The 24,166-nt window shown below is 37.6% G+C and overlaps 1 protein-coding gene across 2 annotated transcripts in view; it reads right to left on the reverse strand.

Annotated features, from left to right (window-relative positions):
- ABCA12 (ATP binding cassette subfamily A member 12) overlaps nucleotides 1-19,057 on the reverse strand; it is a gene marked incomplete at both ends in the record, with an annotated part of 168,391 nt that extends 149,334 nt beyond the window's left edge. For both annotated transcript variants that reach the window (XM_081261060.1, XM_081261059.1), the window contains 2 exons: nucleotides 7,095-7,188; nucleotides 18,989-19,057. In XM_081261060.1, the coding sequence (XP_081117186.1) occupies nucleotides 7,095-7,188; nucleotides 18,989-19,057 (163 nt within the window). The remainder of the gene's footprint in view (nucleotides 1-7,094; nucleotides 7,189-18,988) is intronic.
- Between the last annotated feature and the right edge of the window lie 5,109 nt (nucleotides 19,058-24,166).

Genomic DNA, 24,166 nt, shown 5'->3' on the forward strand with positions numbered 1-24,166 from the left:
ATGCTCATGCTCCCTATGAGAGTAACAGGAAGCCCCCTGCTCATTGGGAAAGGAGGATAAGAAAGGGGTAAAAAAGACACTTGACTCCATTAGCTGATTTCTGTGATGCACTCGCCTCTGGGAAGCATAACAGGCAGATCCCCCAAAGCGGGGGTGATGCAGAAAGAATAGAAAATGAAATAAAAATGAGACTGCCACTGTGTGACCAACAGCTATTCTCCACTCTATATTTTTCCTTGATGATTAAGCTGCACTGCACTTCAGAGGCTTTTTCTGGCTCTGTGGTGCAACTCTGTGTACCGAGTCCAGGAGGACCTTCATTGAGAAACCCTTCTGCCATGGTGTCTGGCACTAGGGAGTGCCCATGTTCACTGCATGTGTGTCACAGCCGGAGCTGTAGCCAGCCCCATTAGGAGTGGGACAGAGCTATGTTCACCTTCTTCGCCTTCCTCCCATTTATTTCAGATAGCTCTGTGCAGAATGCTAGAGGAAACAGAAGCCCCATCTAATCCTCATCTCTATTTCTATGAGTTTCACAGAATTTATGTCCATGTTACCATGTGAAGGGTCAATACTATTTCCAAAAAAACAAAAAGTCACTAGTTATTGATTTAGGAATGAGGTCTTGCTTGCAAAATTTAAAAACTGCTCTAACATTTCCCAAAATGTATTAATCAAGAAGCAGACTATAAAATCTCCCATATAAAAATCTTTCCTAGGCATTCAGAATTCCCAGGTGGACCTAGCTGAGAAGGAGTCATGGGCTTCCTGTTCATTTTCTTTTTCAATATGACATTTTTGATGACATAGTCATATTCACCTGGATCTGAGAATTTAAAATCCAATTAAAACAGGCTGCCTTCTTGTCTTTACCCATTTCATATTCACATTGCGATTTTGGTTTTGTTTTTATTGCCCACTTTTGGGTGAATTTTGCAATCCAGTCACATCATCTCCATCTTTTAAAATGCATCAAATTCTGACCTCTGGCACTCCTGCTTGCGCCCTGTGTTAGGAATTGTGCTGCATCAGGTGTGAGTGTGATGCTATGAGGTGATTTCTGCTGCCACTGTCATGTCTGATGAGTGAGTCAAGATGGGAGCAGCAAGAATGTCAATGCAGGTATACGTAACACACCAATGAGAGAGATGAAGAGATGATAATTGGAACTGGAGTGATGGGGAAGGCTGCAGGGGAGAGTCTTAGATGTGAGTTTACATTCTGACAGCCCTGAAGACAAGACAGGAGCATGTGCATCCCTACACGGTGGGGATGAGTATGGGATGTAAGGGCATCCAGCCATCTTCTTGGAGGCACAGGCTCCTGACTGCAGAACAGGAAGAAGAGGCAGTTGGAAGAATTCTAATTATAAAGGTCTCAAGTGATGGGAAAAAGGAGGAGAAACTTGAAAGGCACAAAAGATCTTTGAGGAGGATTATTTGATGATGAAACACGAAGAATCAGAGGTAGGACTTACACAAGCATGCACACACATGCACACGCTCATATACATACACACAACACTACTGAAGCAATCAAGTGTGGAACAATGGGATCTTGAGCCAAGAGGTAACCAGCAGGATGGAAAGGAAGAGGTAATTCCAGGATGCATTTCACAAGACCAATTGTAACCTGAAAGCTGGTGGTTATGGGAGGTGAGAAAAAGGGAGAAGTCAGAGATGATTCAGGCATTTTGAAACTGAAAAACTGACTAGTGTTGCTGGAACTCAGGAAAATGGAGAAAATGGATGAGGCAATCTCCAAGCAAAAGATTAGTGGTGATGGATCCTGACCTTCCCAGAACAAAATAATTATCATCATAAGTATAAAAACACACATGGATCCCACAAACACCAATTGATCAATAATTTCAATTTCCCTTCTCATGTTTTTTTCCTAGATCTGCTGACAAGTAGAAAACCCAAATTCACTTTTATAGCCAGGTTCAACCTATAAGTTTTGAGCCAATAAAGGTAGTAAACAAAATGATTTACTGTGAGTCCCTCAATTATGAGCATTGAATCACGGGTGTGCTAGAGAGCAGGAACACCCAGGAGTCCCATACACATGCACCTGCTCCCTTCCATGAAGACACCACAGGAAAAGTCATCAGAAACAGCCTCACTCCTCTGGTGTCACAACCCTCACCCATGAGAGGCCTCAAAGGCTTTTTTCAAAAGATTACACAATAGTTTCCTCTGAATTATTCAGGTATTGTAAGTAAAACAACCTGCGTGGATTCCACAAAGCAACAATTGATCAATAATTTCAATCTCCCTTCTCACACTTTTTTTCTAAACCTGTTGATAAGTAAAACTAAACAAAACAAAACAAAAAATTCATTTTTAACCCAGGTTCAATCTATAGCAATGGTAACAGAGAGCATGAGGAAGAAAAAGGAAACACTGAGAACTTAAATGAACCAGGCCTAGGATCACCTTTGTTGGCACCTATGACCTGAATAAACCAACTGTCTGCAGGTGAGAACTGTCTAATAGACGTTTAGGATCCAGCCCATAGTAACCATATGTACCCTGATAAATTAATATTTCTGTGCCTTAGTTTTTTCCTTTTGTGTAGGGGAAGGTGCTAGAGATTGAATCCCAGGGCACTTTACCACTGAGCTATATCCCCAGCCCTTTTTTATTTTTTGTTTTGAGACAGGATCTCACTAAATTGCTGAGGGCTATCTCAAACTTGAGATTCTCTGACCTCAGTCTCCCAAGTTGTTTGGGATTACAGACATGCACCACTGTGCCCAGCTTTTGCCTTAGTTTTTTCATCATTAAAATAGTTCAAAGAGATGATGTGATACTAACTAAGGTAATATATAAAAGTACTCAGCACAATAACTGACACAGTAAGGATTTAAAGAAATGTTACCCCATGTTAATTATTTTTCTGCACACTGAAAACAAAAGGTATGCTTTGGGAGTCAAAAGACATGCTAGAAGCTTTAGGTGATCTTGCACTTAACAAAGCCATTTAGTCAGATTTGGTTGGGTGGTACTTAGTATAACCCTGGGATAATGGAAATTTGAATACAATTCAATTCCATTCTGCTACTAGCTCCTATTTTCTAATGTGGGGTGGGTTGAACTTATCCTCTGAGGAAGCAGGGATGTTAAAAAGTAAGTCTTGGGTTGGGGATGTGGCTCAAGCGGTAGCGCTCTCGCCTGGCATGCACAGGGCGCTGGGTTCGATCCTCAGCACCACATACAAATAAAATAAAGATGTTGTGTCCACTGAAAAATAAAAAATAAATATTAAAAAAATTCTCTCTCTCTCTCAAAAAAACAAGTAAGTCTTGAGGTATTTGGGATTTAACTGAGTGTCAAGACAGATGTGCATGGAATAATTTCCATTATACTTTTAGTGATATTTTCACTAGCAATTGAAAAAACATTGTTTTCATTAATGTCACAAAAATATGACTACTTGTTCAACATGGCTGCAGTGTGTGTGTGTGTGTGTGTGTGTGTGTGTGTGTGTGTGTCTACTTATCTCCTGTGGCAGGATTTTACTGTTCTTGAAAAACACTGCAACACTTAGAAACTGCTTGCCTGGACTTTCTTGGGTATGTATGTATCAAAAGAAGACAGACTCCTGCACATTTTGCCTTAGTCTAAACGTATTTGAGGAGGTTCATGTTGTTTGTTTGCCTTTGCTCCCAAGCCTATGGGCTTTAAAGTTTGCCTCTAGACAAGCCACTGCATGCGGAGATTGCAAGAAGTTGGAAGGACTTCAAACTTGGCACTTTGGCCCACTGCCACCCCGTGTGAACACTCAGAAAGCATAAGGGCCTGCCTGCCTGCCAGGCTGAAGAGGTTTTCTTTACCTGGGATTTGCAATTTGCAGAAACTAGTTACCTAAGTTGTTTGTTGCAACACAAAAGGAAGGGAGTGAAGACAGATGATATGTATTATACTATGGATTGGCATGCACAGTGACAGGGGTTCACTCACCAAAAATCCAGACTTCTCTAGGTGCCCAGCAGCCAAAAAGACTCAACAGGGTTTTTTTTTCCAACATTAATTATGTTTTTTTTCTGAATAACTTGTCAAGTTATGCAGACCTGCCAAGCTTTACAGGGAGCAGAATATGCCCATGGGATTATAACTCATTCTCATCATGGCCAAGTTTCAGCTAGGGGTGTAGTCTAAAGTTCTATCTTAATTTTTTTTAATTGCCCAACAAACACTGCAGCCCAGAAAGGACTTGAACTTTCAAACAGGACATGATTTCCATGATGCTACACCAGGGTGACAAAGAATTAGTCAGATGGAGGGTGCATTCTACATAAAGTGCTCATAATGATGATAAATGAGAAATACATTGAAATGCACCTGTTCCCTGTATTTCTTGATTTCACGATAGAGACAAGTAAGAGGGGTTCATATTTTTAATTTCTAATGTTTAGTCCTCTTTTACTAAATCTAAATGAAACAACATGAAAAATGTGTACTAACTCCTAGATATAATAAATGTGAATCCAGAGGCTCAAAACCAGATACTGAGCCAGTCTGCCTGGGCTCAGATTCTGGCATCACCACTTATAAAGTGTGCAACTTAGTCAAGTGACTTAGCTTCTCTGTGCATTAGTGTTTCAACTACAAAGGGCATAATTCAGTTATCACCTCAAGAAATTATTATTGTTTATTAGCCAGTTTTAATCTTTCAGCATCATAAATAGAAATGAGAAACAAAGAAAAACAAGAACCACCTCGAAAACCAAGTAAAAATACCTAAATTTAAAGTGGAAGTTATTCCCCCTCTATCACCAGAGGAAAAAAAGTAACTGCTTCTTTACTAGTTTCGGGTTCTCTGGATTGCTCTACAGAACAGCAGTTTTATACAATTACAATTCAATGTATGTTTTATACTTTGTTGATAATGAGTTGAAACTGTAGGAATCATTTTTATTTGGCTCTTATTTATCCAAGTAAAAATTTCCAGACCTAGGAAGAATTAGTGTGTGAGGGTAAGATTCAATAGAAATCTACTAGACAAAGAATAAGGAAAGAAGGTCTATAATATGTTTCTGTCCTATGCCACAGGATTGAGTTTTGGCAATCTACAATCTCTCTGGGTTCCAGGTTTCTCATCTGTAAGGCAACACGGTCCTTCCCATTCTGATAACAGACCAATGAACTAATTTTTAGACTGAGATCTATGTAGTCTAAGAGACTATACTTGCAGTGTTGAAACTATCCTGTAATTTTGTTCTCTCCTCGCCTCAGATTTAATCACTTGATGTCTAATTATTATTACAGTATGATAGGTACACAGTAAAAAAAAAAAATCATTATTCGTCTCCTTTCAAATGATGTGCTTTTTATTCAGAGCCCTCTAGATCAAGTCTAGGAGTCACTTCTCACATTGTTTCTCATTTTCTCTTCCTAATTTAGTGGAATTATAAGAGCTTTAGGGCTAAGGATATGGTTTAGGTAGAGAATTTGCCTGGAATGTGTGAGGCCCTGGGTTCAATCGCCAGTGCTCTTAATAATTTTTTTTTTTTAAAAAAGAGCTCTCCCTGATTTTTCTCCATATACCTCTCAATATTAGAAGGTAGTACCGATAAGTTTAAGACTATTCATTCCCAAACCTTGTATTTCTCTCTTCAAAGTTACACAAGAGGAAATTGAAAAACCTGTTTAAAAAAATAAGAAATTGGTGCAAATGAGCTGTTGAAAGGAGCTATTAAAGTCCTACCACTATCGTTAGCAGACTCATCATTAGCATTGTAAACCAGAGTATTTCAGAGCATTTGTCCTACTTCCATGTTGAATCTATTATTTCTGAAGTCCATACCTTACTTACCAATCTTGTAAACTTAAGATAGAAAAGAACACATAGATTCCAACAGCACACAATGAGATCAATCTGTCTTGAAGAACTGACAAGGGCACGCGTGCGCGCACGCGAACACACACACGCGCGCACACACACACACTATGAAGAGAATAAAATTGTCCTGTTTTCATAGCAACTTAACAAAAGCTGATCAACTTTATATAATGACATGTGCAAAAGTCCTTTAGAAATAAGGTGCTATTCAAATGTAAGAAATTATTTATTATAGCTCTAAGAGTTTACAAGCTCTACGCTAATCGAGTTGATATTTCTTTTGAATTGCCCTATAATGTGTGATTCAAGTAGACTCTGCCACAGCTCTCCTCTTATGTTTTTTAGGACTGGGTAATTAAAAAACACTGCCCTTATTTTTTAAATCACTAGCTTGCTGTTGTCTTTACAAAGTAATTCAGCATTGTATTCTTTTACATAACCAATTACTATAATTCACTTGAAATACAAACTGTTTCACAAAAATTAACATATAATGAACAATTTTTTGAAACTTGAAACAAATCGCTTGACTTTTATTCCTCTACTTAGAAAACTTGTTCCAAAGGGATAAAAAACAAAAGCAAATGCAGCATTGGTCAAATCTCTGGGTTTGGAAAGCTCATTTGCTCCAGTTCTGAGGTCGTTTTAGAGTCCTCTCGGCATTTCCATTCTGGATCTAAAAGAAAATAATGAACCGAGTTGGGCATCCTGCCCATTTTATAACTTGGCAATGATTAAATGTTACTGAAACAGCACTAATTAGAAAACAATCTTCTTTGAAACTAAACGTGTTGACACATTTACAACACTCAAATGGCTGTGAAGAGAGAAGAGAGTTTTATAGTCCTCTGAATTTCATTTGTCCAGTTGATCAAATACAAGTCTGTGGTTTCTACTACAAAAGTACAGAATGATCTAGCCTGATACTGCTACTGGCTTATGCTGCACATATCAGGGTGAGATTTGTGATATATATAATAAAAGAGTCAAAATTTTTTGGAGATTTAAATATTCTGGTTCCAGCATGCTTCAGACTTTTCTAGATATTACAACTTTTCTAATATTACAAATGTAACTTTTATGTTTGAAAACTGGAAGAAAAACCATACAAACACCTTCAAGTAGTTTTTTCAAGTGGAAAAACTACTCCAAGAAACAAATTTTAGAACAAGACACTGAAGTGATACCCCAACAAATTTTAAACAGCATCCCAAAGTGAGGGAAACAAATAAATCTCATCTACTTACAAGTTGGTTTTGCTGTTGGAGGAAATTTGGTCCGGGTAATAGCCAAAATTATGAAAATAATGACTGGCCATAAGATCAAGACAAGTGTCCAAAGCTGCAAAATAAAAAAATCATAGGAAAAATTGTTAATCAAGTTCTTGAGTCAACAAAACAAAACAAAAACAAAACCCTGAGTACAAGAGGTATGTTACATCATAATATACCAAGGTAGATATTTGACTCTCCATAAATATGGTTATTAAGAAAGGAATGAGAAACTTTTAAAAATACAAGAGACTTTACAAGAATGATTGCTCCAGGATTAACACCTCGAAATGTTCTTCTGAAGTTTCCTTTCTGGTCACCTGTTATAACTATCCCAAGAGTGACTATCTTAAAATTCAAATATGATTGGTAACTTCCTTACTTAAAAATCTCTGAGACTCAGGAGGCTGAGGCAAGGGGACCACACATTCAAGGTCAGCCTCAGCAATTTAGTGAGGTCCTATGCAACTTAGCAGGACTCTGTCTCAAAAAAAAAAAAAAATGGTTAGGGATATGGCTCAGTGGCAAAGCATTCCTGAGTTGAATTCCCAGTACCCCTCTCCCACACACACAAAAAAAATTTATGTGAGTTTCTCAGGTGCTTCTTAGATAAGAATAAACATTCAAAACAGGACATATGAAACCCAGCATCATTTCAACCCACGCCTATCTTACTACTTCCAATGTGAATATTCTGTGCTCAGCCACAAATACCCATATGTGCCTTAGAAATGGCTCCATAAATAATGTTGAGCAAATCAGTGAATTAATAAACTAACAAAATGAATAATTGAGTCAATGAGCAAGTAAGCCAACAGGAATTTGAAGTTCTCTGCAAACCTCCCTATGCCACTGCAATATTCTGTATCTGCTTTCACAATAGAACTTCACATGTTAGAGTCAACATTTTGGGGGGGGGGGGAGCGGAAGGAGGGCGAGGTCAGGGCTTGGTTCCCAAAATAAACAAGCAGCTCTTATGATAATAACAGTTTCTTATTCACCCCTGAATTTTCACTACCTGGTACAAAATAAATGCTCAAAAAATGCATACTGCATGGAAATTTAAATTTCTATTAGAGATTTTCACTTTAAGGTGCATTAGCAGCCGCTATTTCTTCTTATGTAGACACGATTCAGTTTGAAAGTCACTAACTGCTTAATATTTTATATACCTATAAAATCGGCTCCAGAGCAGTGAAAAACATATTCACAAGAACATTAACTGTAATACGCAAACAGTTACAGTGCTCAAACCAAACGATAGAGAACACACCCAGCCCCTATTCGATAAAATTAGACTTGGAACTCTGCTTCTGTTACTTCTGTGGTCACACTTGCTATCTTTCCTCTCCTACTTTTCAGAGAATTTTGGCTTCTGCCAAATCTCCTTCTGCCTGGGGCTTTTCAATGCTCTGAAGCAAGCCAAACCCAATCAATTATTGATCCTTCAATAACTCCAAGCCTAAACTTTCAACTAAAATCCCCAACACGTGTCTAAGACCACTATTCTCTTTACTAGTAGGCTTGTCGCCAACTTCTTAGACTTTGAGTAGAGGGACAAGTTCTAAAAAGTAGAAGAAGTTCAATGGAGATGGAAGGAAGTTTAAGGTGTTTGGTTTGATCTTAGCTGAAATGCTCCCAGGTAGGACAAATTGCTTGATATGAAACAGCATTTCTCAGACATTTGTGAACATGGAAATCATTTGGGATTTTGTAAGCATGAAGATTTGAATTGAGTAGATTTTAAGTGGGGCCTGAGATTCTATATTTCCAGCAAACTCCCAGGGTAGGTGATGCTGCTGGTTCATGGACTATACTTTTGGAAGTAGATGTATGCCACCTTACCCAACTAGCAGGATTGTTTATAAGGTCCTGTGATGTTTTTGTTATAAAGTTTCTTTGAGATCCTCTAGTGGATAGAATTCAGGGTATATTAAAACAAACAAATTTGCTTTTCAATGCTTTGATAGCTGAATTTCAATATAATTGTTATTTGTAATCTTACTTTTTTTCATTTTCATTTTTGAATTTGAAAACATTATTCTTAGAAGGGCCATAGGTTTGACCAGATTGCCAAACATATCTATAGCATCAAATATATTAAGAATCCTTGATCTGACCCAACTCCCTTGTTTTATTCTCTGGGTGTGGAAAGCTAGCATAACTTGTCCAAACTCACATATGCACTTAGGAAGCAGACAGGGGACAAGGATCTGATCCCAAGATACATAGCCAGGAATTTTTGTAATTATTCTGCTGCTCTAAGAAGCAAAGAAGAAAGCATTACAAAGAGTGTATTAGAAAAATATCAGTGCCATAGAAATAAAAGCTGTGCTATTACTCCAGCCTAGTTTCTGAAATAGCTGAAATTTAGAGTCTCTTTTTCAAAGATCCTGGATAAAAGTAGATAATATTTTATGGGTCTTATTTGAAATGTAGACTATAAAGAATTAAGGTTAAAAAAATTAACACTTGTAGGTTTATCAGTTTGGTATTTGAAGACATAGTTATTCCTTAAAGCAAGCATTCCTCTGAGTAGGTTTAGTGCCCCACAGCTGCTATTAGGCATGTCTATTCCTTTTCTATGGGAACCCTGTGAGAATTCAGAGATTGAGATCAAGTCTACCAACCCAAATAAGCAACCACGTTCAAATGAAGGTCATATACTATGGGATATTTTTAAGTTATTTTTTGATTGATCTAACTTCTTATATTTTAATGAAGATTTTCATAAATTTTGAAATTAGTTTTAGATATCTTTTAAACCCAGACAAAAATGCAGTCTAAATCAGAAAAGTTTAAGGCAATTTAGGTTTTGTTAAAGGCAAAAATCACAACATGCCCACAAACAAATCTATCATCATAAGCTCTCCCTGGGATTTTAGGTTAAAGTGAGTTGAGAACTTCACTGTATACTAATTTTAGAGGGATAATAAATACAAGTCTCTCCACACTGTGATCTTGGGAATGTTAAGTTTGACAAATTAATCACAGAATCAAAAAAAATAAACAAAATTTAAATTTTCATAGCTGCAGGATTGATCTTAACACCAATTCACATAGTATCATAAGAAACGTAGAAAGATGCAATGTAAAGGATCCAAATACCAACCAATGAGTTATAACTTTTTAGTTCACTTGTTTGGAGAAAGGGCTAATATATTGATTTTAACTGTATAGACCTAAGAGCTACATAAACATGTAGAATAAAGCAGGTTTTAAGGTTTGGTATATTTGCTGATATTTTAATTATCTCACACTACCTCTATGCCTCATTTGCATTTCATTCCCCCGCATTCTTGACATCTAAGGGCATATGCACACTGAATACTTCACAAGACCCTTGGTGGGCTAATCTTTGTGCTCTTTGATTTTTTCAGGTTTATATTCTACTGACATATCACATTCTGTTCCTTCTCTTCTCCTTCCCATCCTGGACAATTCAATTCAGAAGTCCTTAGGTGACTAAAGTGGGAGGATTGGAAGTCTAAGGTCAGCCTCAAAAACTCGGCAAGACCCTCATCAACTTAGAGAGACTCTGTCTCAAAATGAAAAACGAAAATTGATGAAGATGTGACTCAGTGGTAAAGTGCTCCTGGGTTCAATCCCCAGTACAAAAAAAAAGAAAAGAAAAGAAAAAAGAAAAAGAAAGAAATAGAAAAAAAAGAAGAAGTCCTTAGTTAGGATCCAACAAGGAAAACTTCCACACAAGGACTGGGACAGCCACAGAAGCCCAGGGAAGGAAGTGGACCTCTAACAGAGTGAAGAGGACGCGGCAATGACATGGACAAATGTGAGTGACAGAGCCCAAGTGGAATGAAGAAGACACCAGTGCAGGGACAGAGGACAGAGACAGCAGCAGGTAACTGGTTTTGTATGAAGTTGACCAGAAAACCCTCCACCAGAGGAGCATGCTTCTCACTGTCCATCAGGGGAATTACAAACATGGGAAAAAAAAAAACTAGAAAGAATTCTGTGGTGTTGGGTGAGAATCAACAATATGGGCATAAACTCCACATTTCCAAAATATATAAAGAGGCTTAAATGTAGGTAAGTGCACATTCCTTATTTCCTACTTTCCTATTTTCCAGTTCCACAGGTTCTGCCTCATTTTGTACCTTTTGTCCCAGCCCTGATAACACTCACTCTTCCAACAAACTCTAGTTTCTTTTAGTGACATCTGGGAAGTAGGTGTGACCATTATTATTGAGATGTCATTATCTGTAGGCTTGACAGAGTTACAGAATAGATACAGAATATGGGGAAAGATAGATGATAGATAGACAGATAGGTAGATAGATGGATGATTCAGGTAGATTGATGGGTAACAGAGATGCTGCTTAGAGATTGCCAAAGAATGATGAGAACACATCCAAGTACACAAATGCCAGCCTCTGGTTAGATCTGAGCATCACAAATTTGACCTACCAGCCAAAGTATTAAAAGACAATTTGATAATAAAAAGCCTAAGTGAATAAAGTAGAAGCCATAAGTCTATGCAGATATGAATAAACTCAAAAGCAAGCAGAAGAATTGAAAGCTTAGTAAGTACATAGTCTCAAAATACTTTGCCACAAAATGGGGCCACTTGACGTCATGTGCCATCTGATGTGATGCAGTGGGCGGAAGATAGCATTGCCCCTGTGACGTTCTTGATATTCTGATATTCTTGGCTCTAAAAATGAAGAAACAACAGATGCCATACAAAACAACTGCTCTTGAATGTTCAAGAATACCGGGTTGTAAAATTCAAGGAAATGCCAAGAATGTGTTACATGCTGGACGAAACCAGAGGTTTGAAAACTAGCAGCAGCACATGATTCTGAACTTGAGTGGCCCCAGTTCTGGCAATTGGTAAAATTTGAATTAAGTTTGAGGATTTGATGGTGCTATTGGTATGCTAGGTTGTAGGGAATGCACACAACAGTGTTCAGGGCAATAGACACCATCTCAAAAGGCTTTAGAAAAAAATATTTTAAATTTGAAATTCTTTTTAAAAAAAGGTTTAAATGTGATTTGAAAGATCTGTGCATTTCTTTTGAAAAATCCAGACTCAATTTTAAAAAATAAAGCAAAAGATTAAAGAAGTGGAGAAGAGTTAAAAACAAATAAGCTTCATATCCAAGAACTCTACTGCTGCAGGCAGGTGTTAAATTTGGGGGAATTCATGATGATACCAGGGTACATTTCAGGAATGTTGCAGTCGATGAATTCATCTGCCCAAAATTATGAGTTTAAATCTTAAGCAACTCTTTGAATCCATCAAATATAAATTCACTCTAAAATTGCCATTTAGAACTGATCTGGAGTGCCCATTAACAGAATTAAATTACCTAGTAATATTTGTGTCTGCATTTGCAAAGAACTACTGTGTCGAATCTTTGAAACTCTCACAAATCTAATTTTCTGAAAAATCTGGGCAAATCATGCACCATTACCCTGTCAGACACTTTATTCTAATTCCTGCAAATCCATTTGGTTCAATTTGTGTCTGCCATTGTTATTCTTTTCTAATCAGTTTCACTAAAACATAAATAAGAAAATAAAGTCCAGGGGACTTTTATATTAATAAATATTATTGCATAGTTTAAAATTTGAAGAAAGCACTTTAAAATATAATTTGGAGACTCCATAAATTTACTTACTATACCTTGATCTTCCTAGAATATGGGTGACAAACGAACTAAATTAATGGAGGTTGCTGTCTATTGCTCACAAATTTTGTTCTTGGCTTCAACATGACCCATGCATTAAAGAAGGACACTTGATACACTCCACATAGCCACATTAACTGTTTTGCCCCTATAGGAATATAAGTTTGTGTCCCTTGCATGGGGAGGTGGGGGAGTGGGGTGGGGTTGAACTTGATTATGTCAAAAATCAATGACACTGACTATAAGTACAGTTACCAAATTTCAATAGGGTTTATTTGCCCAACACTGAAAACAAAAATAAAATGACTTAGCTAAAGAGTTTCTATTCCCCTCAGTGTTATCATAATCTTGGAGTCTTAAGGAAACTTAAAAATGCAATAGTCATCTATATAAGGTTTGCACCGTCATTAATACACAGAAAATTGTTGAGCACAGACTGTGTACCAAGCACTGAGGATAGAAAAATTGAGGTTTTCAGTCTCTCGAGGAAGGGAAGCAATTTTAAAAATCACGACAGAATGTAATGGATAAATGCTATGAGGCAGGAAGTACATAGAGTGTGAGAGGAAGACAGATCAAGGAAATGTGAGTCTAAAACCCGACAGATGAAAAAGAGGGTGAAGAAAAGGTATGCATGTTAGATATCTTTGCATGTGAGAAGGAAGTAGAAGTCTTCAAGCAGAAGAAACATATGGATGAAGACTCACAGATAAGAAGGAATATTCCAGGTATAGAAATAAAGACAAAACTTCTGGTGCATCAAGAGGTAGGGAAACATTGCTATCATGTGGCTGTCCAACCTCTATTTGAATGCTTCTAGTGACAGGAGGTTCATTACCTTGTAAGACTACATCAGTGGACAACTCACATTGTCTGATGTTTTTGCTCATATTAAGGTGGAATCTTCTTCCCATGCTACACTCATTTTTCTTAGTTTGCTTTCCCCTTCCACACGAGAGTTCTGCAAGTATTTGAAGAAAGACAATCTCCTTTCCTCCTGGGTATCATCAACAATTCTCTATTAAATCTTGTTTCAAAATATCTTCCCCAGGATGAATTCTTGTTGCTAAGTGATCTTTTTATAATTAGTGTCAGAATTTGATGTCATACTCCAAATGATAATAGCTAATATATATTGACTGTTTAAAAAGTGCAATATGCTGTTGAACACTCAACGTGCATCATCTCATTTAACATAACAAGCTCATTTTCTCTCCCAGATGAGAAAATCAAATCTTGAAGAAATAAAATAATCTTTCCTTCCAGAAACCACTAAGCTATATAGAGCTGGTGTTTAGACCTAGAGCCTGGCTTTAGCATCAGCACAGTAAACCATTAAGCCATAGAGAAAAACCACTACAGCAGAGACTGCTGGCTCTCCTTGATCTGAATATTAGGCTTTTATTAGTTCAGCCTTGGGACTAATAAAATAGTTTTTTTAATTATTTCAATGTTAGAGAGCATTGAAAGTCATTTAAAGGTCTTCCTGGAACTGAGAATTATTACTTTTTATTACAAAATTGAAAATAAAAATTGCCCAACCTTCCATACCATAAAGTCTCTTCCTTCCTCTGATATTCTATTCTCTGATATTTATTTTTTCCATATAAGATAGCATGGCTGTTATTTGATAGCAACAAGAGGATTCCAAGGTTCTCATCTTGAAATAAGAGCTTGGTACCTTAGATCTGGAATCAACCTCAGTTTTGCCCCCAAAATGAGAAAATAGAAGTGGCCTAGTACTCTCCTTCAGTTCGGTTTTCTGCTCTTTGACACTGTCTTCCATAAATATAGGACTCATCTGAAAACTAGGACTAAGATTTTTTTTTTTAATTCCATGCTCATAGCTTACAATGCAATTTTAGAGATGGGTGAATTTTCTGTGAGGTCTATGAAAACAATACAATGTATATTGGAAAGTAAGCCAATTTATTTCTCTATCTCCCATTTCTGAAACACCTTCATCTCTTTATGTATTATTATTCATTGACTAAATTTTTAAAAATCCATGTGTCCACTATGTGTCCAGCATGATAATCAATAGATAGAACTAAAACTGTTGAGCAATTAAAAGGAATAAATGGTCCAGATTCAGAAGAGATAAATGTGTTTCATTTGCCTACTGGAACATTTGACCACACAGTAGAGAGAATTGTGCGGGACCTAGTTTATTTTAAACTGGCTTAGAATTAAATTTGGAATTAGTATTTAATACTAAATTGTTCCAAAATAGAAATTAATATACAGACCAATCTGCTTCCAAAATTTGAAGCTAAGACTTTCTTCCTCTTTTTTTTTTAGTTACTGTGAAAAGAAGTTGTTTGAATAAGGTGGGGATTTGGAGAGAAGAGTCAAGTTTAATTCAAAATGTCAGAGATAGCAGGAGTGTCCATGAGAGCCTTTTCTAGGATCAACTGAGTTAATGTGAGAGGCACTAGCAAAATAGTTACAACAGAAAATAATCCACTGACATTAATTATTTCATTCAGGTCAAAAATTTAGAATTAGAGTTCACTTCCATCAAGATCTGAAGTCCCTCCTTGATGGGTCTTTTCAGGACCCATTTTCTTAGGGAAAGATAAACCTATCTTGTGTTACCGAGCCTTTCAGCCTGCATCTCTTTGCTGTCCCAGGACTGCTTCCTGTCATCAGCTAGCATCTCTTTAGGAGAGCCTCCCTATTGTGAAGCATCTCCTCTGGATTGTATCTTCATTTTACCATTATTTGTAGAGCTAAATTACAAGCCCAGCAGGGTAGCAACTACATCCAATTGATTTTGTATAACACCTAACATTTCTCTTGATACTTTTTTTTAAAAACTCTTCTTTACTATTCACTTTTTCCCAATATAATTAATAATTGATATCACCACAGATATTTTAAAATTGCAATATCTACGACCTCCTTAGCAGATATGGTCTCTTCTTTGGTGGGATGTACTCTGAGCAGGGATCAGAGAATATTGTGAAAGGAAACTCAGCTCAGGAACAGTAGAAAAGAGGTAATGCAAAGAATAGACTCAGGATTGGGGAAGTCTGACTTTGATCCTTCAATTCATGATGTGACCTTGGACAAATCCCTTGAGTTCTTAATTGTAAAATTAAGTCAATTAGATAATCCAAATATTCCAGAATTCTAGTCTCTGATTTTATAAAAGGAGAGATATTTACTTCAAGAGTCATTTTGAGAGAGGTCAACCTCAAAAATTGTAGCCAGATTCAACATTATTTGTTCTATTTATTTCTGACTATATCACCTTTTGTAATTCTTTTCTCATTTTCTATTCCCGAATATACTTTTACAATAAATATACTTCCTCCATAACCCTCAGTCTACCTTAACATTTTTATATTTTTTTCTTTTTATTTTTGTATATTATGTGTTTCTCCATTAAAAGATCCCCAACTGTCCTTCACAGACTGTTCTGCCTACCACCTTGCTATGTGATGGAATCTGTTTCAAGTTGTCATGGTGATGATGCAGACATTTTTCCTTAACATTCATTAGGGATAGTACATTCCCTGTGTCACAAAACTTAATTTCTATTTGTCTGGATATAAAAGTTTATTTTTAAAGTACAATTTCCAGGATGATATATAAATATCAGATAAAAATGTGTGCATCTTAAGCGACTGCTTGATGGGTACCCAAGTCTAGTTCCTACACAGGGATTAGCTCCCCTCCTTAAATTTCCATGCACCTCCTTTTCACATTCCTGTCTTCTAATTTACCTCTATTTTCCTCTTTTCACGTTTTAAAAATTTTATCTTCCTGGTGATCTATGATCCTAACTTCAAGACCTCTTCTTTTCTCTAAAGTGTGAAGTTTCCTATCACCTACTATCCTTTCCACCTGTGTCTTTGAGTCTCCTTTCCAATATTGAAATGGAGCTAGCCCCAGGCAAATCTGTGATGAAAGCAATGTCTCTTTCTTTGCCTGCCTGTTCTCCACTCAGAATTGTCCTTCTTTCTCCTCTTTCCACACCATATTCTATAGGTGTCTCTTGTCCCTCTGAAGGGTCCTAATGGATTCTTGTCCCTCTGGAGGGTCCTAATGGCCTTCTGAATTTTACCAAATCTGGGTTTTTTCTAACCTCATTTTCTATAACTAAGATTTTTCTGTCCTGAGCCCCATTCTCTCAAAGTGCACTTAAGATTGGAATCATTCCATGTTCCAGAATTAACTATTAGCTCATTTATTCCCCTGCCCCAGGAAAAGTGTAATTTCCAGATGCTTTTTAGGGATTTTTGCTACAGGGGAACGATGTATCACATATAATACATGTGTTATCATGGACAATTATTATGGTATCATGGGAAACATTTTTAGCATATCTGATTACATCTCCGTTAAGTATGTCACCAGGTCTGGTGGAAACTGAAATAGAGAAAAATTCCAACGCATCAACAGATACCCACTACTTTATATATAAGAAAGGAACTTCCCATCATAATTTCTAAGAATAAAATTTCGCAATGAAAAAAAAATTATTCATGTGAAGTTCTTGGAGTTCTTCTTTTTCTAAAGTTTTAGGAATTGTAAGGAACACATATCACCTCAAACCCTGTTTGTCAGCAATAACAGCAATAACAGTCCTCAGTTCCTCCATGCTTTTATTATATATCTATATCTATATCTGTCTATCTATATATGTTGTTGATAGACCTTTATTCATTTATATGTGATGCTGAGAATCGAACCCAGTGGCTCACACATGCCAGGCAAGTGCACTACCACTGAGCCCCAGCCCCAGCCCTGTTTTGATTCTTAACTATTGGATTTTCATCACTTCTGAACTTTTTGTCAATTTCTTCCTCTCTCCCACACCCTTCCCCCAGATTTCCTTTCATCATTAATCTGAATAAAATGACACACACATTGCCTCAAATCCCTCACTAGTATATTTGTTAAGTGTTTCACCATTTATAAAGCAATTTTAAATATATGAGCTCACGTAGGTCCTTCCACCCTAGAGGGTAGATGCAGCAGACCTCATGCCTATTTTACAAGTGGGAACCTAATGCTTAGAGAACTTGTCATATGCTATGTAAGCCATGGGCGGAACACTGGCAGGAGTCCAACTCTTGTGCTCCGACTCTTTCCCTGCCAAATGCTACCCAGAATGAACCACGTGATAATTATGGGGAATTTGTCTTTTATGCTCTTTTTACAGTTAACAAACAAAAATGTTAATGATTTTATAATTTTATGTCTAGCACATCTAAGAAATCACATGACACCTTATGATTTTTAACCCTGCCCATCAAATTCACAAAGGTGAATGACCATCTAACTCCTTCTCTTACTGCATACATCAGAATACTGAGCAAGCCTGAAGTGAGATAAGGTACATAGATAAACGTCGGTTTCTCTGATGCATATTATTTGCATATTATATTACACAACTGAGGCTGGAAATTCCTACTTTAAAGTGAAGCATATTGAATGTCTTTTTGGATTTCCCTGGTTTCCAAATGTTCTTCTGAATATATGACAATTCACAGAAACAAATTCCTTCCTCGGTCTCCTTGAACTCTATCAGGTGAGACTCTAATAGCTAGCTTTGTAATTTAAAAAGCAAACATTAAAGTAAGAGCACAAAAACAATGTTGCAATGACCAAGCATAGAAGTAATTTGGTAATAGTCTTAAAACATCACATACACCGGCACCCACTAGTTTGGCCTTTCCAGTAAATGATTTTGAGATACTGGTTTCTTAAAATCTCTTCCATAGTAACAACCTCCAAACTATTTCTTTTCTATATCTTACTTTTCAACCAAACTTTCTATGGCTTTTGATTTTCTAGTACATTTCTTCTCATTTCAAATGATTTTCAAATGGTACTTTTCTTCCATTCATCCCATTTTAAACAAAATTCATTAAGAAAAATTCTGAAAGCATTTTGGCCTGAACCCAGAATTCAACACTAGTTCTAATTCAACAAGTAACAAGGCACATCCTTTCCTTTGCCCAGGGCATGTCCTGATTTACTCTTTTAATTTACTGAAATCAAAAGGCTGCTTTGGGGGCATGTTAAGACTCGCCCCATTAGCTAAAAGACAGATGGAGGGATGAATTCTAAACATCCTATTTTCTGCTTTGAAAAATACCTTTTGACTCTTCTTTTTCCCTCTCATTAACATCACATTTTGGGATTGCCTGGAATGTTGTCCTGTGCCCGCAGCCCCCCTACCCCCCCTTTTTTTTGACTCACCGGCTGCCTTTTGACCCCTAGCCAATTTTTCCACACCAGGATCCGAAGTTGACGAAACTGGGAAGCCATCCTTCAAACACCCTGAAGGAGAGAGAATCCTCTCTCTTCCTCTACTCCTCAAAAGAAGAATTGTTGCCCCGTCCAACCTGCTGTGTGTCACTGAGCCAGGAGACTTTTCATGGCATAGCTTCTGTGGGAAAGGGGCTCTGAAACCCACAGTTCTTCTCTTCCTGATGGATCTTTCCTTTCAGTGAAGCTTTGATGAGGAAGCACTTCTCCACCAACTCTTCTTCCACAACGGGACCCAGATCAGTGTTTTTCAGCAACTTGTGCTTATTTTAAAATGACATCCAGTTGCTGCTCTTTGCATGAAGTCTAGACTCAAAAGAGAATGAGTGTCATTCAGATAATGCCCCACAGTAAAGAAGAAAAAAAAAAAAAAACAGGTGAACCTACACCTCCTCCTCTCCATGAAATTAACTACCTATCCACACCTTACAGAGCCTGTCACCTGCACTGGACACGTCATAAGGAATTAGGTGGGACCCTTGCCAGGCCAGTAGGACTTGTCCTACATTCTCTTGTCTTCTTTCCTGCGCACACTGCCTGCTCTGGTAGAGGCAGGATACAGACGGCATTTTACAGACTCAGGGCCCAGTGACTCTCATAATATTTTAAGTGTCATTAAGATGTTTTAAGTCAATAAGGCCAGAGCTCAACTGAAAAAGCTTTCAGCCTGAGCCCATTGTTGGATATACTAGGAGACTATCAATCTTTAACTTATAAATTTAATACTTCAATTTGGGGGAAGTGACTATGTTGGCTGGATCCCATCTTCTATCACGATGTACTAGATCAGAAATAATAAATGAAAGGTGAGGCTGTAGGTGACATACAGTGGATCCCCTCATTTTGGCAGTTAGGGTTAAAGGAAACAGACTGACCCCAGATATTTCTGTGACCTCTTCTACCTAGGATGCTCTCCTTCCCTAGAGCTCTACCTCTCAAAATTATCCCCAAGTTGATGTCTCCCATGAAGTGTTTTTAGATATCCCCATAACATATATTCTCTCTCTTTTGAATACAGCATAATTTTTGTTGTTATGTCTCTGATAAAACTAATATTTTTTGCCTCGTGCCTTTTTTTTTAATCTCATTTTTTCTCACCAAATTGAAAATTCTTTGAGGACATGGCCTCTTCTGTATCCTAGTACTTCACAGATGGCCAGTGCCTAAAATATCCTACTGGATTTAACTGAATAGACTATTTTTGAGCCAAGGCTGGTTTGGTGAGGTTCCCATTTGATCCTCACACCTTTCCCTGGCTAGTCCAGACTCAACTTGCAAACTCAGTTAAAGTATTGTTTGAGTTCTCCTTTCAAACATGGAGTAAATGCTGGTTCAGCTGCCTGGGCTCCAGGACAACTGTGCAAAGTTGATGGCAGCCAGCCTGGGGCTGACAGAAGCCATGACGGCACATGCCCATTACCTCAACTCCAGCTTCATCTCTACTGTGCTGAGTCTCTCCAAACCCCATCCCGCCAGGCAGGCAGACCTGAATATCTGGATGGTATCCTTAATCTTTTTCTGGATAAAGTTACAGGCAAGGTACTCCTTGGACAAGGGAGGGTCCCAGAGATAATGGCACATGGGAGCACAGTAACTGACATTTGCCTGACTTTCCCAATCTTTGAGGATGACTGGGGCTCCTGATTCCCAGCCTCCTTCTATTACTATCTGTCACAATCTACCACCCAATAAACATTACTTAGTTGTGATGACAAGGTGGGATTTGGAATGTGATTCTGCATGCAGAGGGACATGGCAGGCTTGGTTGCTATATTCAGTCAGGTTACTTCAGGGTAAAAAGTATTGACTCACACGTGGCGGATGCAGGTGAGAGGTCAGCTCAGAATGAACCACATGGTTTCTCCCAGAAGCTGCTTGTCACAACTCCAGTATAATCACAGAATTGTTTTGTTTTGTGGTTGTTTGTTTAACTTCAGTTCAGGCCGTCTTTGTCCTCTTGACCGGACACCTTCATCCACTACCTCTAATTTTCTAATGAAGATAATGTGTTTTATTACAACTCATGACTTCCAGGGAGATCTATTTCTTCAGAGTAATTTCCAATCTATACATTAGGTGTTTCATATACATGAGATATTTCTTTGCATTTGAAGGCAGTGGCATGGGTCCAAAATCATCACACATATTTCCTTAGAGACTGAGCAATCTTTCCCAAAATATAATTTGAAATAGCTTCAATTAGGGTGCATAGATAATCAGACATTAAAATTTTGCCCTGTTCTGAATGTCAAAATGTTGGTATCTATATGACTATACCTAGTTTCTTTCTTAAGTTTGCAAATTTCTTTTAAGGAGTAATTTTCAGAGATGTTTCAAACAAAAGTCATTGCCTAACATGAATTGTGGAGGCTTTGCTTTCCACAAATTACAAATCATGCATTCTATCCTGAACAGAACCTGAAGTAATTAGTAGAACAACCAAAAGGAAATAGGAGAAATAATGTATGAGGAGATTAAAACTAGTGGCTGCACAGAGGAGAATGTGTCTGTGTACCCTACTCCTTGTTCTAGGATGGAATGCCATTGGCAAATATCTTAGGAATTCTCCTAGAGGAAAAGAAGGCAATTGGTAACCAAAAATATCTGTACACAGGATAAATTAAATAGCTGCCGAAAAAGATTTAAAAAGCAAAAAGCCATATTGAAAATCAAAGAGAAGCAAAGTTAGAACAACACAATGTATGTTTTTTAAAAAAGGAGCAGCTTGTTAACCAGTTAAGCTGTTAAAAGTTTTTTGTTTTTACATAGTACTGAGAAGTTGATGCTACTCTACTTAGCAGGGCTATGTTGCCATGCCACACACACTACTCAGTCATTCCAGTGCTCTGCCAAGAGGCCAGCAGACCCAAGTTGTTTTTAAGGATAATTTCCAGGTCTTAATCTATAACATCCACCTAAACCCCCTTTCTCTGCTGATGGTGACTGTGCTCTTCGGAGATCAGCAGGTGCATCCCTTTGTCAAGCAAGAAGCTACCACATCTACTTAAGTTTCAGTAGGATTTGCTTTGGTGCACTCACTTTGCCAGCCGTCAAAACTCAATTGCTTTATCATGGAATCTTATGATTCTGGAATTCTACCTTCCTGAGCTCTAATAATTAAAAGTTTTAAGAACAGTTCTGCCAGTCCAAATTTGACTAATCCATGCCTGAAACTCATATGGAACATACATAGTCATCCTTTGGAGTTGTTGTTATCTAGACCCCGCCCAGTCACTGTACCTCCTGAACAAGTTAGAACAATGACTCTCCCAATACTGCCCAAAGAGAATGCCAGAACCACATGAGCATTCGACACGGTAGCCCTTGTTAGTTCCCAACTCACGTAGAATGTTCCAGGACCAGACAAGAGGGTGTCAGACCAACCTTAAATGGGGTATTAATATGGCTAAAACACACTAATTTGTTTTAATAGTATTTATTAAAGATCTCTAATAGTAATAATAATAATAATAGTAAAGGGATAAGGGATAGAAGTAGGAAAGACAGTGGAATGAATCTGACATTACTTTCCTGTGTACATATAAGAATACACCACAGTGAATCTCACCATCACATACATCCACAAGATTGGGATCCTAATTAGAATAAGATATACTCCATGCTTGTATAAATATATCAAAATAGATTCTACTGTCATATACAACTAGAAAGAACAAATAGTAAAAAATAACAATAGTAATAGTAAAATAATCACAGGACTACAAAGCTCAGATCTGTTTAACTTGATGCCATACAGTAGGACTCCAGCACAGGTCCTGCTTCTTAGTAAATGGTCAATTAATGCTCATTGAATGATGATTAGTAAACATTTGCTAAGCAGTTATTGAATCATCAGAGGAGCCCGATCATTGGAAAACTGTCACTGTCCTCATTTTCAAAGGAAGAAAGTGACATTTGGGAGATGCTATAACTTGCCTGAGTTCGCCCAATTAAAAGTGGAATCAGTGAGAATAACAGATAGAAAATCCAAACCTGTCTGCACTTTAAATCCTTGTGCCACTCTGTCTCCAATCCCAGGCAATGCACTCCAAGGGAAGAGCTGAGGAAAAGAAAAAAAAAAAAAAAGGGAACTTCAGGGGTTTTCTTGCCTCTCTATGGACCTACAATACACTTGTGGATAGTTTTTAAAAGTACACATACAAAAAAATGATTAACTAAAAGGGTGCACAAGAGTAATTGCTGGAGGAATCTGGGAAAAGGAAGGCTCCTCTTTTAGACACTTTGGTTGAGCATCAAAGTACTTCACAGCCTGGCTTTTGCCAGCTCCTTCAGGGGTGTCTCTCCACCCTCAGCTATCCCTGCTGCCATCTGCTGTTATGCCACAGATGAGGACTGTTCGCTTTCAGGCTTTGGTCAAGCTGTTCCCTCTGCCCAAAATGAAATTGTGCTCAATAACTGACTCAAGTGTTACTTCCTCTCTGAGGCCTTTCCCAGAGCTTCCACCCACCACACCTCCACCCGCAGCTGAATTAATCACCTCTTCCTCTGTTTTCCCATAAACCTTTGTTCTTGAGGATAGTCAACTCCTCATTACTCATTAGTTTGTCTCTGCTCACACTACCAGCCCCTGGCATGCAGGTACCACGTTTTACGGAACACCAAGAGCTGAGGGTGAATTCTACATCCTTAGAGAATGATGAGAATTCATTCAGGCCTTGCCAGACCAAAAAGTTGGTTTGAGGTAATAGAAGATAAATAATAGAAGCTGAATAGTTAGAGAGTTAAAGGATGCCACACAGAGGATTTAGAATGAAACGTTCCTGGCAATTCCTCCAAAAAGACAGATTATGATAAAACTGACACTGGGGAAAGACATAAAATTTACTAGAATGAGATATTAATTGAAGTTGAGTCCTGAAACCCTTATTTTGAATGCTAAAAATAAAAATCAAGTGGAATTGAGTTGATAATGAAGTAAAATAGTTTAGGAATTTTAATGGCAACCAGAATCATAATTTTACTTCCAAACTGGTTTTTACCCACAACATCAGTGACAAGTTACTTTTTTTCCCCATTAGTAGACTTTTAATTAAGGTGCTATGGGTTGCTAATCTCACACAGAATCTAATCATTATGATAAACCTGTCG

Source organism: Spermophilus citellus (assembly GCF_964194105.1).
Source record: "Spermophilus citellus genome assembly, chromosome: 11".
Lineage (NCBI taxonomy): Eukaryota > Metazoa > Chordata > Mammalia > Rodentia > Sciuridae > Spermophilus > Spermophilus citellus.